Source organism: Geotrypetes seraphini, chromosome 1, assembly GCF_902459505.1.
Source record: "Geotrypetes seraphini chromosome 1, aGeoSer1.1, whole genome shotgun sequence".
Taxonomy (NCBI): domain Eukaryota; kingdom Metazoa; phylum Chordata; class Amphibia; order Gymnophiona; family Dermophiidae; genus Geotrypetes; species Geotrypetes seraphini.
The window spans coordinates 74,371,166-74,390,851 of NC_047084.1; the positions used below are offsets into that span (position 1 = coordinate 74,371,166).

At 42.3% G+C, this 19,686-nt stretch overlaps 1 protein-coding gene across 3 annotated transcripts in view; it reads left to right on the forward strand.

The window, feature by feature from the left end:
- The window catches only part of MTMR12 (myotubularin related protein 12), a 320,826-nt gene that overhangs the window by 243,644 nt on the left and 57,496 nt on the right, over positions 1 to 19,686 (forward strand). For all 3 annotated transcript variants that reach the window (XM_033933370.1, XM_033933361.1, XM_033933379.1), the window contains one exon: positions 3,807 to 3,885. In XM_033933370.1, the coding sequence (XP_033789261.1) occupies positions 3,807 to 3,885 (79 nt within the window). The remainder of the gene's footprint in view (positions 1 to 3,806; positions 3,886 to 19,686) is intronic.

Consider the following 19,686-nt stretch of genomic DNA (forward strand, 5'->3'; position numbering starts at 1 on the left):
AGTATGGTAGTTGAGTTGTTGAAGGTAGTTCTGATTTTGATGATCTTGAGTTTGAAATGGTCAGCAAGTTGGGAAGCTGTTGGAGTTTTGTTGCCTTGAGTGGCAAGGTATGGGTTTGTGTCTGTAAGTTTTTTTACTAAGTTGAAGAGTGTTTTTGTGTCGGGGTTGTTTGTGCCAATTAGTTTAGTGTAGTATGTTTTTCGTTTTTCCTTAAGTTTGTTGTTATATAGTTTGATTTGGGTTCTCCAAGCGGATTTGGTTTGGTCGTTTCTCTTTTTTCTCCAAGATCTTTCAAGTTGTCTGCAATGCCTTTTTAGTAGGTGGAGTTCTGAGTCGAACCACTTGTCTGATGGTCTGCAGGTTCTGTGTTTGGTTTTTTCTGGGGCTAGCTTGTTCAAGGTTGCTTCACTTAGGGTGCGCCAGTGTTTTACGAAGTCTGTAGGGTCAGTGGGGTCGATTACAGGGTCCACTTTGTCCCAGAATGTGGCTGGTTCAATTTTCTGTCTAGATTTGAAGGTTGTTTTTTGGGGCATAGATTTTATGTTATTTTGAGGCCAGTTGATAGTAATGGTGTATTTGTGGTGGTCTGACCAAAGAGAGGGATGCCATGTACCATTAGTGATGTGAATGTTTGGGGAGTGTAGGTTATGAGGTGTGAATGCTGCTATGTCAAGTTGGTGGCCTTTATTGTGCGTGGGTTCCGGATTGAGGACCTGGAAGGATAGGGCGTCGAGGTATGAGAGTATTTCGTTTGCTTGTTTGGATGTGTGGTCTTCGAGGTGGAGATTAATGTCTCCTAGGAGCAAGTTGTATGAGGAGGATAGAGAGTTCTGGAATAAGAATTCTTCAAGATCATGTTTTGAGGTGTTCCATTTTCCTGGAGTGATGTAGCATAGTAGACAGTTCAAGGTGCCTGTGAGTGTGTTGTCGGATAGTTGGCATGCAAGAAGGTCTAAGTGAGGGGTTGATTGTTTGTGTAGCACTTTTAGGTTGAGATTGTTTTTTTACTAGAATCGCTAGGCCACCCCCTCGTTTGTTTTCTCGACATACCATTTCTACTTTGTAACCTATGGGGCAGAATTCGGTTATGCATGGGTCCGTGTTGGATGTTAGCCAGGTTTCGGCTAGGAAGAGACAGTTTAGTTGTTCTTTGATTATCCAGTCTTTGATTAGATTTGCTTTTGGGTTTATTGATCTTATATTCATGTAGGCACAGGTTAGCGAGGTGTATTTTGTGTTGGAGTTAAGGTTGTGATTGAGGTAGAGGATGTTATTTGCTGGTGCTTGTTGTTTTTGCGTGGTGGTCTTATGTTTTGGTGGAGGTCGTTTTCCCCAGACCGTGGGAATGTGGTCTAGGCTGGTCGGTGGGCAGGATGTTAGGGTTCTGGTGGTGTGGATTTTTCTGGGTGGATGTGGTTGTCTGAAGGTTGATGTCAGAATTGGGATGGGTGATAGGTGATATCCTGTGGTTTGCCAGTTTGAAGTGAGTAGTGAGAGTATTAGGAGGGCAAGTGTGATTTTGTATGCGTGATTTTCCATTTTGTTTGTGTGGTGGAAGATTCTTTGGATCTAGTAACTCTTTGGTTAGAGTTGAGGCAATGGTGTTAGAGTTTATGAGAGGGATTTTTGAAGAAGGAGAGAGTTTCTAATCCAATACAAATCCAATACAACCAAGCAATATCCAAAAACATAGCAAAAATACAGCACACAGTCCAACACACAGGTCGGAAAGAAGATAGAAGGAACGAAAGTACCAGCCAATCGGGATGGGGGTGAGGGTGAGTCCCCCTTCCGAGCGTTAAGCCATCAAATACCTAACAAGACCTTGAGCACACGGAACAGGTGAGAAAAAACATGCAGAAAGCACCACTGTCTGTCAGTTTACTCCCCCTATTTTCCCCCATATATAGATTTCCCCACAGTTAAACAAGATGAGGACCCATTCACCCCCTCACCCACCCCCACTCCTCCCCCCCACCTGAGCGACGAGAGAAAGAAAAGAGAAAAGGAAAAAAGGAATAAGAAAAGCAGCATCGCAGAGGAGCAATAGCAGCAGTGACCTGTTCCCAAAGAGACCTATACAGCTAACTGAGCCCCTTCACATGCCCCCCCGAGACCCCGCAACTCCCAATGGGCCAATTCACAAAGTGACCGCTTCCAGCCCACCAACTCCAGGGGCTCCTCATCCATCCACTTTCTGAGTACTCCCCATTTGGCTACAAGAAGGGCAATATAAACAAAACTCCAGTGGGCAGCAGTGAATCCCTGATCTAAAAACTCCACATCATGGCCCAATACCAAAATTTGGTAGGACCACTGGACTGGCACCCCCTACCTATGTATGGGGTTGTGGGTTCAAACCCCGCGCTGCTCCCCGTGACCCAGGGCAAGTCACTCAGTCCTCCATAGCACCAGGGACGTTAGATAGACTGTGAGACCGCCGGGACAGATAGGGAAAATGCTTGAGTACCTGATTGTAAAACCGCTTAGATAACCTTGATAGGCGGTATATAAAAACCTAATAAACTTGAAACTTGATACTGATGTAGTGTTACCAGCTGTACTTCACCAATACTTCTGCACTACTGGAAGCAAGTCCCTGGAATGAGCTTGCAAAACCTTTTGTACTCTTCCCCTCCCTTACTTTCCTGTATTCATTGTAGTTCTACTCCTTATCCTTCACTGTCATGTATTGTCATATAGCACTTATCAATCTTTCATATTTTATATTGTAAGCCACCTAGAAGGCCTTTCTGATTGGCGGGATAGAAACACTAAATAAACTTGAAACTCCTAAGCCCCCTCCTACCCATTAGTCCAGCATCTCTTCTGACCCTCCTCAGTGAGTCCAACCAGGAACTCATGGGGCAAGGGGATCAAGAGAGTCCATCTCCTCTCCTTCCCTCTATTTTGAAGGTGCTTTTAACACTTTATCTTCTCCCTGCCCCATGGGTCCAACCACCTCTCTTTTTCTTATTCCCTCCCCCACTCCTCAACACTTCTATATCTGTCCTTCACTAGCTGCAGCAGCCATAAACGCACACTGTCTGTAGCTGGCCTCGGAACTGTTCCTCTGGAGCAAACAAGAAGTCGCATATCAACAGAGGATTGAGGGGGGCGACTCTGCAGAGGGAACAGTTTTGGAGCCAGCTGCAGAAGGTAAGGACAGAGATATGGAAGCACCACAAGGGAGGAAGAATAAAGAAGAAACAGGAGAGGTGTTTGGGCTCAGCCTCCAAACCTCCTGCTTGATGTTGTGTGGTAGGAATTATTCTGCACAAACCTGGTCTGCAGCTCTGCATGTACAGCTAATAATTTTGCAAACAAACAAAACAAATCATTTATTTTGGCTTTTACAAAACTGCAGTAGAGGTTTTTAGCGTGGGCTGGCAAGGTAAATACTCCAACATTCATAAAATTCCTATGAGCATTGAAGCATTTTCCTCGGCGACCCCTGATAGAATCCTCTACCGTGGTTTTGCAAATGGAGCCCTTAAAAAAAACCAATTTGCCCAAAAAAAGCTTTTTTTGGAAGGTTTGTATGTTCATTTAGTGTGTGGGTGTTGGTGTGCTTTCCTTTAAATTCAGTAATCTTGAAATAAGAGCTAATTTTACTTCTGCGTTCACTTTGTAATAAAATGAAACTACAAAATAATTTTATCAGTTTTTATTTTGAAGACGGCAGATAAAATGGATTTCAGCTGTGAGCAGTATGTTTTTTTAGCACATGTCTGGAGTGATTCTCAAATGGCAGTATTATTAATAGACACAGTCATATGTCCTGATCTGTTTTCTCTGTTTTGCAGAGAATCGTGCTGACTTTTGGGACTCTGATATGAAGTGGTTTACATTACTGGAGAATTCCAACTGGCTAGAAATAATTAGGTTTGTTTGTAATATTTTTTCACTGATTGAATCTATAATATAAAACTTCATTATAAAGTTTTGGAGTTTTTACTCCTTTAGGATTTTTCAGCTGAGAAATCAGACATGTTTAATATTCATTGTAGAAAGTTTTATTTCAAAATGATCCCAAAGCTATAAGGGGTCTGGCAAAAATCAGAAATATGACCTTTACTCCTCCCTAAAAACTTGGACACACGAGCTATCTTTTTTGAAAGCTTCCCACCTCAGATTCCCTGCCATATCTTCCCACCCCAATATGATTTTCAGGCTATCTATAATGAATATCTTTTCTTTTTTTTTTCCAAATATATTTTATTAGAAATTTTCACAAACAGTTGACAGTTCAAGCAACAATTCCATAGATTCAAAATATACAGAATAATGTCACAAAAAAACTGTCACTATAAGAGCAGCAATTACAAACAGTGCAATTTCAATTCAAAACCCACCCCCTACCCCCCTACCCCAACCTATCTACCCCCAAAACAAATCTTTTTTAAAAACCCAGAATAAAGAAAATCTACCCCACAAAAACAAGACAAAACAAAAAAGAAATAAAACACAAACTAAGGATGAGTTTCCCTCCAAGCAAGATAGGTATCCCAGATCTTATAAAAGGAAGTCAAATGGTTTGATTTCAAAACAGTCAATTTAGTCATCAGACATATATAATCCAACTTACAACAGATAGCCCCCATAGTGGGAATGTTCGGCTTTTTCCACTCCTGGGCAAGAACCAAACAAACTGCTACAAAGACAAAACAAACCAGTTTATGCACTCTAAATTGAATCCCCTTGGGATGCAGATTTAACGTTCAGTATTCAGCACGTTCCGGATACTGTACCCCTGTAATCTGACTGGCCAAGACAAAAACAGAATGCCAATAAGACCCTAATTTGGGACAAGTCCACTATATATGATGCATGTCTCCCTGACCACCACAATCACGCCAACATTCCCACTCTCCTAAATTATACTAAGCCTGAAGTCTGGCCGGGGTACAATACCAGCAAAACATAATTTTGTGTCCATTCTCATTCAAATGGCTAGCAACAGATACCTTAAGCAAATGAGAGAAGACCCCCCCCCCCCCCCCCCACCAAGCCAGTGTTTAGAAGTAAAGGAAAACTGCAAATCTGCTCCCATCACTCCCGGTAAGGTACAACAGGGTCTAACGAAGACAACAAGGCCAAATACAGTCTGGAAATAGTACCCTGGCCACTACCACCACCCAGTGCCCTTTCCAGGTTAGTTTCCACAAGTACCAGCTCATCTTTTGCATGGCACATAAGAAAGGTGCGAACCTGGGTGTATCAAAAAAAATCTATTACTAGTAAACTGTGCTCCTCTTGTAATTACTGAAAAGGGACCACTCGATCCTCCTCCCAAAGCTGGCGTACAGGATAAAGACCCAGTTTTCCCCAGCTCAGAAATCTCCTATCAGTATAGGATGGTAAAAAGTCAGGCAGATATCCTATGGAAGTATACAAAAAATATTTTCTATCCGGGAAAAATTGTGCCCAAACCATCTGCCAAACCTGAAGAAGCGTCTGTATCGCTCGAGGGACTCTAGAAGTAAGGACTCGGAGAGAAGGCATAGGCAGCCAAGGGATCACCCATAAAGGTGTTGAAGGAAACTAGCCCTGCTCCAGCTTCACCCACAACTTAAGAGAGCGTGACAGCTAATCAGTAAGTATGCACAAACGCGCTGCCCTATAATATGCAAAAAAGTCAGGAACTGCCATGCCACCCTGTTTACGAGGATGCTACATAGCAGCAGCTCGGACCCGTGGGGGGCCATTTATTCTAAATATAGCTTTAAACTTTTCTCTTTAACTGCCGTTCTCTCCTTGATAAACATGCCCCAGTTTCAACTCGTATCATTTCTTCAAAAAAGCAAAAAAAAAAAAAACCTGGTTCAATTCATTACTTCTACTCCTCAAATGTCAACTACGTTCTTTGGAAAGGAAATGGCGAGCAAGTCCTACTCCATTCAACCTTGATAAATATAACTAACACTCCAAATTCTATAAATAATCAATTAACCAGGAAAAGAAAAAAATATTACAAAAAAATGTATTTTAAAAGTGAAGAATTCTTCAGCTTTATTCTTTTCTCTATTTTTAAAAAAACTAACACATTTTAAGCGAAAACATATCATCAAAAGTGATTCCTCGCCCACAGCATACTTTTTCAAGCTAAAATCCAAACCATTAGGGATTCAATAAAAAAAGAAAATAAAACTCGAAGCATTCAGATTACAGATGATAATACCGTAAACCATCTATTTGCAAAGTGCTCTCATTTTAACCTTACTACACTAAACGATATTCAGCATATCATGCAATCCTTGAACCCCCAATGGTTCAAATTCTGACTCCATTCTACCATTCATTCTAAAACATCACTTTTCTATTTTCGGTCCTATTATTCTTAAACTCATTACTAAAAGTCTTGCCAAAGCAACGATACCATCAGCCTGGAAATATTCATTAATTTATCCTACAATTAAAAAACAGAAAGACAACACTTCAGAATGTGCTAACTATAGACCTACTTCTAACCTTCCATTTCTTTCAAAATTAACGGAGAAAATCATATTTAACCAGATATCTGACTTTTTTTAACCAAACTCATTCCTTACATCCCAATCAAATCGGCTTTCGTAATAATCATTCAACAGAACATGCTTTATTAGGCCTCACTACTTCCATACAATACTATCGTGATCAACATAAATCTGTTATTCTTGTTTCTCTAGATCTCTCAGCTGCCTTTGACACAATAGATCATTCATTACTTCTCCAAAGACTTGCCGCCATTGGAATCTCCGAACAAATTCTTGATTGGTTTTTTTTCTTATTTCTCAAATCGTACTTCCGTTGTATCCTTTAATAACACATCGTCTACTGTATTTTAAAACAATTTTGGAGTCCCTCAAGGATCAATACTCTCTTCTTTACTTTTCAATATCTATCTCGCCCCTTTGCTCACTTTATGTCAATCAATTGGTCTCACTGCATACACTTATGCTGATTTTATTCAGATTATCTATCCCATAGACACATCTAATGCTGATGACATCAGCCTTATCAATCTAAAGCTTAACAAGATTGGCCATTGGCTTAATGATGATATGCTTTCGTTAAATATCACAAAAACTAATTGTCTTCTCTTTCCGTGGAAAGAAAATATTAACCTAATTTCACCGATAACTATCAATAATCAACCAATAAACTTTGTCAGTTCGATCAAAATCCTTGGGATATTGATTGACAGTAAATTCTTACCATTTTCAAATCAGTGCAGTTGTAAAGAACTGTTTCTGGAAACTCAGAATGATTAAATCCATAGCCAACATTCTTGACTCTAATTCCCTTAATATTTTAATATACTTACTTATAATTTCCAAACTTGACTACTGCAATTCTCTGCTTAAAGGAGTCTGTCAAAAAGACATCCGATGTTTACAATTAATCCAAAGTACGGCAATAAAAATTATTACCAATAAAAAAAAATTTGATCACCAATGGTATGGGCAGACTTGATGGGCTGTAGCCTTTATCTGCCGTCATCTTTCTATGTTTCTATGGCTACCTATCCATCACCATATCACTTACAAAATTGCTTTAATCACCTTCAAAACCATGAAAACCAAGGAACCCACTTTTATCCATAAATATCTGATTCCGCATGATCCTCCGAGAACATTAAGATCCGCTTCGCAGCATCTTCTTCATGTCCCATTCCTAAAAATTATTAGTATCTGTAGGGCCTCTTCTTTTGCAACAATAGACCCCAATAATATGGAACTCGTTACCATCATATTTAAGGTCTGAACAGAATTTAGATAAATTCAAGGGTGGCCTTAAAAGCTTTTTATTTAAAGACGCATATAAGTGTTAATTGGTCTATGGGACTTTTCTAGCTCATTTTCAATATAAAAATTCATTTTCTATACAAAATTTATTTTTCCCCTTTCCCTATGTTATTATCCTTAATTGTTCTCTCTTTTTCTTAAATTGTATTTCTCCCCACCATTCTATTGTTCCATGTAAGTAATGTTATATCATTAAAAGTTTGTTAACTGGACTCCTTTTTAAATTTCATATTGTAAAACACTTAGAATTTATGATTAGCGTTTTATCATATTTTTAATAAACTTGAAACTTGGAAAAACAGCTTAGGATAAGACAGTGGTAAAGTCATAAATAAAAACAATAACTTGGGAAGCAATAATATCTTGATAGCAGAGATTCTACCAGACCACAATACAGGGCAACTCTCCCAACAATCAAGCATCTGAAACAATTCTTTCAATTTAGAGGGCAGATTAGCAGAATACGAATCATCTACCTGACGTGTAAGATTAACCCCTAAATACTTAATACTATGAGAAGCCCAGCGAAAGAGGTAGACCCTATAAGACAGGGATCTCAAAGTCCCTCCTTGAGGGCCGCAATCCAATTGGGTTTTCAGGATTTCCCCAATGAATATGCATTGAAAGCAGTGCATGCACATAGATCTCATGCATATTCATTGGGGAAATCCTGAAAACCCAACTGGATTGCGGCCCTCAAGGAGGGACTTTGAGACCCCTGCTCTAAGAGCACCCTCAGTTGTCGAATCTAAAGAAACATTAAGAATTTCTGATTTAGAAAGATTAGCCTTAAATCCAGACACAAAGCCAAACGAATCCAATAATGACATCAAGGAAGTAGAGACTGTTCCGGATGAATAACTGTCAACAAGACATCATCAGCAAATAAGGTCACCTTAAGATCAATAACACCCCACTTCACTCCCTGAATTCTCTCATAAAATGGAAAAATTATTGTCATATTTAAATTCCAAACATCCAGACATAATTCTGCTACAAGAGACTCATCTTAATGCATCTGAGGCCGCCAAAGTGAAAGTCAAATGGGCTCATCAGCCTTTTTTCTCTCCTGCAGTTGGTACAAATTACTTTGAATATAAATAACTCCATTATGACTCTTAACATCTACTCTCCTACAACTGACTCTACCAAGTTCTTTGAAGAAATTGCTAATCATTTAACTTCAACTAATGTGTTGCATCATATTGTAGTTGGTGATTACAATATAATTATGAATCCCCTCATTGATAGAATATCGAAAGCAGCTTATAGAACATCCAAGGCCAAGTCTATTCTCAAAGAACTAATGGCACACCTGAACCTGATTGATATTTGGAGAGATCTTCATCCAACCAACAAAGATTTCACTTTTTATTCACCACCTCATTGGTCATATTCACGTATAGACATGTTTCTTATCAGCCATTCTATTTGCCATTTTATAAAAGATGCTACCATTGAAGAAATCTCAATATCGGATCATGCTGCAATAACCCTTACTTTAGAAAATATTACTCAAGTGACTGTTTCCAGACAATGGAGATTTAATTCTAGTCGTTTACATGAAATGGAATTTAAAAAGATCACATTTATTACAGCTATTAAGAGTTTTTTCAGTTTAATAATCCAAAAGATACTAACTGGATTATTACATGGGACGCATTCAAAGCATATATTCGAGGCATAATAATTTCACTTAACTCCAAAATTTGGAAATCACAAGCTGCAGAAATTCATGCTCTAGAATGCAACATTAAAAAAAAAAAAGGAACATGATCACCAACTGGATGTTAACATCCTTCTTGACCTTCAAAAACTTCGTTTCCAATACAATTATCTTTTACGGAAAAATGCGGCTCACTCAGTTTTCATCACTGAGGTTAATTATTATTCTGAAATAATAAATCAGGTCACCTTCTAGCAACATACTTGCAAAAGAAAAGTGAAAAGAAACCGATTAATAAATTAGTATTGGAAACTGGCGATAATATATCCACAATCCCTGAAATTCTTCAGGAATTTAAAAAATATTATGAAAAACTTTACTCCTCTGAACTAGTTGATAAAAAAAATCTCCCACACTTTTTTAGATAGAATTTACTTACCATCTTCACCTACTTCAGCCCAAGAGCAACTTGCCTCATCCATCACAGAAAATGAGATAGTCGACACAATTGCTGATATGGCCAAGAATAATATTCAGGCCCTGATATGTTTACTACTGAATTTTATTCATCTTTTAAACATATACTTGCCCCATATATGCAACAATTTTTTACATTTTTGATATCACAAGGATCTGCTATAGGTACTTTTACAGAAGCAACCATCATAGTTATCCCCAAACCAGGAAAGGATCCTCAGTTTGTCACCAATTACAGACCACTTTCCATGATTAACGTGGATGCCAAGATACTAGCGACTAGATTACAACAAGTCATACCACTCTTGATTACCACAGACCAAAGTGAATTTATTAATGGTAAACATTCCTTTAACAACTCTCGTATGCTATTGAGTGTTCTTTTAGCATAGTAGATGACAGCAGATAAAGACTCGAATGGTCCATCCAGTCTGCCCAACCTGATTCAATTTAAATTTTTTAATTTTTTTCTTATCTATTTCTCGGCAAGAATCCAAAGCTCTACCCAGTACTGTGCTTGGGTTCCAACTGCCGAAATCTCCATTAAAACCTACTCCAGCCCATCTACACCCTCCCAGCCACTGAAGCCCTCCCCACCAAACGGCCATACACAGACCGTGCAAGTCTGCCCAGTACTGGCCTTAGTTCAATATTTAATATTATTTTCTGATTCTATATCCTCTGTGTTCATCCCAGTCACAGTTTACTCTCCACCACCTCTCTTGGGAGCGCATTCCAGACATCCACCACCCTCTCCGTAAAGTAGAATTTCCTAACATTGCCTTTGAATCTACCACCCCTCAACCTCAAATTATGTCCTCTGGTTTTATCATGTTCCTTTGTCTGGAAAATATTTTGTTCTACGTTCATACCCTTCAAGTATTTGAATGTCTGAATCATATCTTCCCTGTCCCTCCTTTCCTCTAGGTATACATATTCAGGGCTTCCAGTACCTTACATTATAGCAGGGGACTTTTAAAAGCAGGCAATTATTGACTCTCCTGCTCTCTGCTGCCATTCCATGCAGTGCAGCCCTGCTTTAAAACCACGGCTCACACTACAGAGAAGGGCGGCAGGGAGCACGAGAGTCAGGGCGGCAAGAGCAGGGCTTGGCTGGAAGGGGCAGAAAGCAGAACGGCAGAGATATTTTGCAGGGCTGGGATTTCAGGCCGAGGACAGTCAGAAAGGACGTTTGCGACTGGTCCCCAGCAGTCGCTTCTTGTGTTCATCGGCCAGCCCAGTCGGTTTCCAAGATTTCTTTAGTGAATCGTGTCCCTGTCTACTTTGCATTCCGTTCCCCTCATTTGCATGCACAAATCGGAATCGGATCGGCACAGAGGTAAGTGAATCGGGCCAAAGTAAAAGCGGGTCGCAAACTGATCAGTACACAATCGGTTTGCTTAGTGAATCTGGCCCATAGTGGTGCTAGAAAAGGTTCAAAGAAGAGCGACCAAGATAGTAAAGGGGATAGAACTCCTCTCATATGACAAAAGACTAAAATGGTTAGGGCTCTTCAGCTGGGAAAAGAGAGGGCTAAGGAGAGAGATGATTGAAGTCTACAAAATCCTGAGCCAAATAGAACGGGTACAAGTGGATCGATTTTTCACTCCATCAAAAATTATAAAGACTAGGGGACACTTCATGAAGTTTCAGGGAAGTACTTTTAAAACCAATTGGAGGAAATTTTTTTTCACTCAGAGAATAGTTAAGCTCTGGAACGCGTTGCCAGAGGATGTGGTAAGAGCGGATAGCGTAGCTGGTTTTAAGAAAGGTTTGGACAAGTTCCTGGAGGAAAAGTCCATAGTCTGTTATTGAGAAAGACACGGGGGAAGCCACTGCTTGCCCTGTATCAGTAGCATGGAATAGTGTTACACCTTGGGTTTTGGCCAGGTACTAGTGACCTAGATTGACCACCATGAGAACTGGGCTTGATGGATCATTGATCTGACCCAGTAAGGCTATTCTTATGGTCTATTCCCTGCCTACACAGTATTTACTATTCTGTCCTGTTTTTCCCTTGAGGTAATTTCATTTTGTTTTAACTTGTTTTTCTGTTACATCCCTTACGGATTCCATACACTAGGGGCTAGATTCACTAACAATAGCAACTCAATCGCTGTTGGCCGATTCTCTGGCCGATTTTCCAACAGCGATGATTCACTATTAAGTTTGCATGCAAATGATTTGCATGCAAACCCACCGACTCAATCGCTCAGTGAGCGATTGACACAATGCAGAGCCCTAACAGTAGTGGCCAAAACAAATGGCCAATCAGGGACTTCCATAGGCTCCTTCCTAAGGAAGTCTCTGATTGGCTCAGATGCTTCAGGTCCCTCCCAAGGGAGCAGCCCGAGGCATCTAAGCCAATCAGGGCCTAAGGCCCAATGTCGTCGCAGAGGAGCCGGAGCAAGAGGTGTATTCAGTACCTCCTGCTCCCAACATCAAAGGTACGGGGGCCGGTAGGGGGAGGGGGGCCTCCGATGGCAGGAGAGAGTGGGCATCCCTCCTGCTGTTTTTTTTTTGTTTTTTTTGAGGAGCAAGCATGCGGCTTCGAGGCAGGAGGGAATGGGCATTTGTCATTCTTGTACTTAAAAAATAAATAAAAGTAGCCCTCTTTAGTGATTTCTCTCTTTTAAAACTTTGCCCAATGATGTACTAGGTTAATCACAATTAGCTCAGAGCACCGGTTCCCAATGAATATGCATGAGAGAAAATTGCATGCAGTGGAGGCAATACAAGGAAATCTTTTTCATAAGTCTTCATTGCAGGTATCCTGAAAACCCGATTGTCTGGAGTTTTCCCAGCCTGATCCAAAGAGACCAGGTAGATAGCCATGTTCAGCATAGCACCTGCTATGAGATAAAACACAAAATCTTTAAAAAGGGTAAAAGACTATTTTAGTGCAATAGGTGTGTTATTCTGGACAGATGGGTAATATTCCTATGTTTGTGAACCATGCTGAATTCACTCCAACTTTCGATTCCTTCTCCTTCACTAGAGGGCTCTGCTGCCCTCTTCAGTTTTTCCTTCACGCAAGCCGGAAGGAGTGTTTCTTATCAGTTCTGTATATTTGGTCTTTTTTATATTTTTTTGTTGATTGTTTTGTTTTTTAACACCTTTTGGTGCTCAGAGCTCCCTTCATCGAGGGTTCAGCTCTGCCTGCCTGAAGGAGAAGCAGTCTGAGGTTTTTCAGCTGACAGGCCAATCTCTCTGTGTTGACCAGCCTGCAAAAACTTTTATGGAGCTCAGGGTCTGTTCCCCTTATAGCATTGCTCTTCTACTGTATCACAGAGCTAGAGTAGAGAATGACACGGGGAAAAAATCTGTCCCCGTCACTGCACCGGCCCCGGCCCCGGCCCACCATCCTCTGTACCGCCCCGTCACCGCCGTTCCCTTCACCGCCCCATCACCGTCACCGCCATCCCTTTCACCGCACCGTCACCGCCACTGACATCCCATTCACTGCCCCATCACCGTCCCTGTCTAGCACCCATCTTCTTCCCTCCGCTCCCCCATAGTCTGGCATCTGTCTTCTTCCCTTCCAGCGTCTTCTCCCCACTCTGCCTTCCACATTTCCTTTCAGGGTCTGTTCCTCTCTACCCTCTTTCAATGTCTGTTCTATTCCTTTCCACCACCACCCTTCCCTCCCTCCTTTACCATCTGTTCCTTTCTACCACCCTTCTTTCATATCTTCTATCAGTCCCCCCACCATCACTAGCAGTCTCTCTTCTCCCTTACCATGAGCAAATAGAACTTCTGAAAATTGTATTGCTGAGGCATTATTTCTAGTACGCCTTTTTTTCCAGATGGATAATGACATCAATTTTATAATTCTTACTGTCTGCTCTGATTTCATTCACAATTTGGTTTGTGTTTTGTACCTGAGGATTCCATGAGGCATTTAACCTTTTCCTGTCTCTTCTGTGATTTCAAGTTGATTCCTTCAATAATGGAGTCTCAAGGCAGTAGCAGTTTTCTATTTTGGGCTCTTTTGACATTGTTTAAGGGATTTCTTGTACATTTGGTGCTGGTCTTCTTTGATGAGGTCACTTCAGAATCTATTTCCAAGGAAGAGAAACTTTTTCCCTTTCACCCCCTCCTTCCTTGTGTGAGCCGGAACACGCGGTCCCCGCAAGCAAGTAATTTTATATCATTTTCATTCTATTCATTCATAGAAATTAAAGTCTAGATAATGCCAATCACATAACAAAACATGATTTTACAAAAATAATTCTCTGCACAGTCAAGCCTGCAAGGATTACTAGATGTCTTTCAGCAGCTCCCCTCCCTCCCCCTTACCTTTGTGGCCAAGTCAAAATGATCTACCAACAATAAAATTTTAAAAACACAAAGCATGCTGTACGCAGAGAAAATGTTAATTATCATTTATATTCCGCAGGTTTTCAAAGAGGTCAAGGCAGATGACTTTTTTTTTTTTTTTTTAATTTTTCTTCTTAGCTATTTCTGGGCAAGAATCCAAAGCTTTACCCGGTACTGTGCTTGGGTTCCAACTGTCAAAATCTCTATTAAGACTTACTCCAGCCCATCTACACCCTCCCGGGCTTCAATGGCTGGGAGGGTGTAGATGGGCTGGAGTAAGTCTTAACAGAGATTTTGACAGTTGGAACCCAAGCACAGTACCGGGTAAAGCTTTGGATTCTTGCCCAGAAATAGCTAAGAAGAAAAATTAAAAAAAAAAAAAAAAAAAATTTAAATTGAATCAGGTTGGGCAGACTGGATGGACCATTCGGGTCTTTATCTGCCGTCATCTACTATGTTACTATGTTACTATGACTTTATGCAATGTCACCTCAGTAACAACTATACAAAAATAGACAAATATTCCCCCTCCCTTTTTACTAAACTGCGATAGCGGTTTTTAGCGCAGGGAGCTGCGCTGAATGCCCCACGCTGCTCTCGACGCTCATAGGCTCCCTGCGCTAAAAACCGCTATTGCGTTTTAGTAAAAGGGGGCCATAGTGCAAAATATAGACGGCAGATATAAATTCTCAAAACGGACACATTTTGATCACTAAGTTGAAAATAAAATCATTTTTCCTACCTTTTTGTCTGGTGATTTCATGAGTCTCTGGTCCTTCTTTCTTCTCCTGCCCCCCCCCCTCTTTCTTTCTCTCTCCCCCTGGCTCCTCTCTTTATTTCTGCCTTTCTTTCTCTCTCTCCCTGGCCTCCCTCTTTATTTCTCTCTCCCCCTGGCCCTCCTCTTTCTTTCTGCCTTTCTTTCTCTCTCCCTCTGGCCCCCCTCTTTATTTCTGCCTTTCTTTCTCTCTTCCCCTGGCCTCCCTCTTTATTTCTCTCTTCCCCTGGCCCTCCTCTTTCTTTCTGCCTTTCTTTCTCTCCCTCTTGACCCCCTCTTTTTTTCTGCCTTTCTTTCTCTCTCCCCCTGACCCCCCCTCTTTATTTTTTCCTTTCTTTCTCTCTCCCCCTAGCCCCCACAAAGCCATCGTGCCAATTTCTCCACTTCCACGATTCTTTCCCTACCCTCACCCCCAAGCCAGCAGCCGATTTCTCCCTGCTCCTTCCCCGATGTCCTGAACTTCATCGGGCAGCAGCAGCATTCACAATTCACTGCTGTTGCCCGCTTCAGGCCTTCCTCTCTGTCGGGTCCTGTCTTCATGAAAACAGGAAGTAGGCAGGACCCGGCAGAGAACAAGGCCTGAAGCCGGCAACAGCAGCGAATTGTAAACGCTGCTGCCCGAAGAAGGTAATGAAGCACGAGGCAGACCGCTTCTCCCCCCTCCCAGCCGAACCCCCGCTGACCCTCCTATCTCCCCCCCTCCGTGAACTTTTCCGATCCTCCCAGTGAGAGCAGCAAACCTCCTTCGCGGCTTTCTCCTCCCTATGCCGCGTCACTGATGACGTCATTAGTGATGCGGCAGAGGGAGGAGAAAGCCGACGCTACTGGAGGGAAGTTTGCTGCTTTCGCTGGGAGGGTCGGAAAGGTTCACTTGGGGGGGGAGAGATAGGAGGGTCAGCGGGGGTTTGGCTGGGAGGGGGGAGAAGCGGTCTGCCTCGGTGCTCCAAGGCCTGGCGCCATTACCTTTTTCGCCCCTCCCGCCCCCCCCTTGGTATGCTACTGCTCTCCAGCTCTCCTTAGTTTGCCGGTTTTCTTTTTCGGCGACCGGCACGGTTTCAAAGAGCCGCGCACGCGCGGCTGCTCAAAGTTCAATCTTCTGCTCTGCTGCAACTTCCTGTTTCCGGTTGGGTCAGAGCAGAAGATTGAATACTGAGCAGCCGCGCATGCGCTGCTCTTTTGAAAGCGTGCCGGTCGCCGAAAAAGAAAGCCGGCAAACTAAGGTGAGGTGAAGAGAGGAAGCTGGTTAAACGATCGAGCCGGCGTGCGGGTGGGCGAGTGGGGGCTTGCGGGGACCGCACGATCCTTTATGCCTCACTGCGGTGACAAGACCATTCACCGCTCCACGGGGCGGTGATGGCCTTGTCCCCGTCCCCGCAGAGGCTGCTAATTTTCATTCCCCATTTTTGGCGGGTTACCCGCGGCTAAACGCAGTAGCAGTGGGTAAACCGCCACCGTGTCATTCTCTAAGCTAGAGTTCAGGCTGTCAAGCATCCATAGGGGGCTAAGTGAGGCTCTACCGGGTGCCAGCTGTGTTTCGCCTTCCCCCTTTGATACTCTTCAGAGCCATGAGCACGAATATATGCTGGAAATAAATTTAGCCTCTTAAAATCCTGAAGCAGCCTATTGGCAAAATTCTGATCACCATCGGAAGGACTATGTTTTGTTTACTACAGTTGGGAAGATAAGTTTGATTAATTCTCAGTATTAAAGGATAAGAACTGTTTCATTTGTGAAGTTTCTCTAACAGACTAATATATAACATCGCTAAATTTGTGAAATTTTACCCATTTTCCCTTTTCTGGGAAAGATTTGTTTCTATATTAATTCATTTCAAGTATTTAAACGTCTGTATCATAACTCCATGGTCCCTTCTCTCCTATAGGGTTTATTCAGGTCTTCGATTCTCATGTGTTTTGGTGCAAGCTCCATACCATTTTTTTTGTTGCCTTCCTCTGGATCACTTTCTATATTTCTATACCAAATGACTAAAAGATGGATTTGTGGCTGTGAAAATTATAACAAAAATCTATGAATTTAAAATTGCATGGGTCTGCCTGCTGTATCACATTATGTAGATAATTTCTTGTGACTCATTGCATTGGTGCAGCGCGCTTGTTTCTTGCCTTGTTAAAATTTATTGTACTTAATATACCAAACTCAATAAAATTTTTTGAACTAAAAAAATTGCCTATCTGAGACTAGGTCCTGCATCAACATCTAGGAGTCATTGGTCGTCTTCCGTTTCAAGCATCAGTAGAAATCATTATATTTCTACATCAACTAATACCCATCCAAAAAATGAAGACTAATCTTCAGATTTGACATTGAAAGTTCCTTATGTTGTGTAGGAGTAGAGGCTCTCATCAGAGTATGCCATTAAAACCTTGGAGTTATTGGTTGCAGCCCTGCCCTCTTAAGTATCTTAGATGAACTCTGTTGCTTATCAGAATGGATGTAAAGCCTCTAAGGACTCAGGAATGGACCATTTGATATGCCTCAAATGATTCATGGGCATAGCCTCACGTGCTGTTCCCACTTGTGTTTCAGAATAGATGGATCTGGGATATTTCTTCTCCAACCCTTTCTTCTTGTTCATGATGGTAAAATACAGCTTGAGGGGGAGGGGAAAAGAAGGTTTGGAGGTAACACAGCAGGGCAAGGAAGTATCTCCTCCATTCTAATTTCTTTCCATCTATCCTCCTGCCATTTTCAATACTTGTACTCCCAACTATTGCTGGCCAATTTGCCGATTCATATTGATGAATCGATTCATTTTCTTAAAAAATTAGGCTTTCCGATTTACTGACCAACCCTCCTCCCCGCATACCTTCGGGCCTCCTAAAGCAGGAGTAGCAGTGCTCAGACAGCGGAGGCCCAATGTCAGAGCTCATGGTGGCGGGGGGGGGAGGGGTAGGGTTCGGGAAATGCTGCATAAACGCCAGTGCTATGGGTACTTTCGGCTCCATGGCTTTAGGGGTTCCTCGAAGGCTGGCATGTTTTTCCCTTTCTCCCCACCATCATTTGGCTTCCCCCCTGGCCTCCCGGTCTTACTTTCAAAACTAATTACGGCCTGCAGATGATCCCCGGTGATTATAGCAGGCTGCCATCGGCCTCCACTGCACATTCCCTCTACCACCACAGCCGACCAAACCAGGATGTGACATCAGAGGTGGGCCAGGACCGCAGCAGAGGGAACATACAGCGGAGGCCAACGGCAGCCTGCTAGAATCGCTACATCACCAGTGATCCTCTGCAGGCCTAATTAGTTTTGAAAGTGAGACTGGGAGGCCGGGGGAAACTGGACAGTGGTGGAGAGAAGGGGTTACATGCCGGCCTTTGGCGGGCTCCCTGGTGTAGCTGTTAGAAGTACACGGAAGGAGGGGGTCCAAAGAGAGGGGCATTTGCCAGACTGAGGGTTGGAGGAAGGGGAAAAAAGAATGGGTCTTAAAACTGAGAAGGAGAGAGATGGTAGACAATGGAATGGAGGGAGGGAAAAGAAAGGGAGAGAAGTTGAACCCAAGGGATGGTGTGGAGGGAAGGGGGATAGAAATACTGGATGAGGGAGTGGTCATTAGAGAAATGCTGGACTGCAGGGATGGAGACACAAAAAATGAGAGGTGCCAGACCTCCAGGGGAGGGAAGAGAAACGGAAGGGGAGGACAGAGATGGAAGATATATGGTGAGCATGGAGAAAGAAGAAAACGACAAATGGACAGAAAACCCTGGCAAGCGAGTTAACAGAAGACAAACAGAAATCAGAGCCTGGGACCAACATGATTTGAATGATGACCAGATAGATAGCCAATGTTACACCCATCTTTAAAAAAAGATCAAGAGGTGACCCGGGGAACTACAGATCGGTAAGTTTGACTTCAATTCCAGGGAAGATGGCGGAAGCGCTGATAAAAAACAGCATCGATGAGCATCTAGAAAGGAATAAACTGATGAAAACAAGCCAACATGGCTTCTGCAAGGGAAGATCGTTCCTAACGAACTTATTGCACTTCTTCGAAGGAATTAACAAATGGATGGACAAAGTGGACCCCATAGACATCGTATACTTAGATTTCAAAAAAGCCTTTGACAAGGTACCCCATGAACACCTCCTACGGTTCAATGTATTTATAAATGATCTAGAAACAGGGACGAAGTGTGAAGTAATAAAATTTGCAGACGACACCGAACTATTTAGTGGAGTTAGGACTAAAGAGGACTGTGAAGATTTACAAAGGGACCTGAACAAATTAGGAGAGTGGGCGACGAGATGGCAGATGAAGTTTAATGTAGAGAAATGTGAAGTCTTGCATGTAGGAAACAGAAACCCGAAGTACAGCTATACGATGGGAGGGCTGGTAATGGGTGAAAGTACCCTAGAAAAGGACTTGGGGGTAATAGTGGACAAGACAATGAAGCCGTCGGCATAGTGCGCAGTGGCCTCTAAGAAGGTGAATAGAATTCTAGGTATTATCAAGAAAGGTATTACAACCAGAATGCAGGAAGTTATCCTACCGTTGTATCGGGCGATGGTGCGCCCGCATCTGGAGTACTGCGTCCAGTATTGGTCGCCGTACCTTAAGAAGAATATGGCGATACTCAAGAGGGTCCAGAAAAGAGCGACACGATTGATAAAAGATATGGAAAACCTTTCATATGTTGAAAGA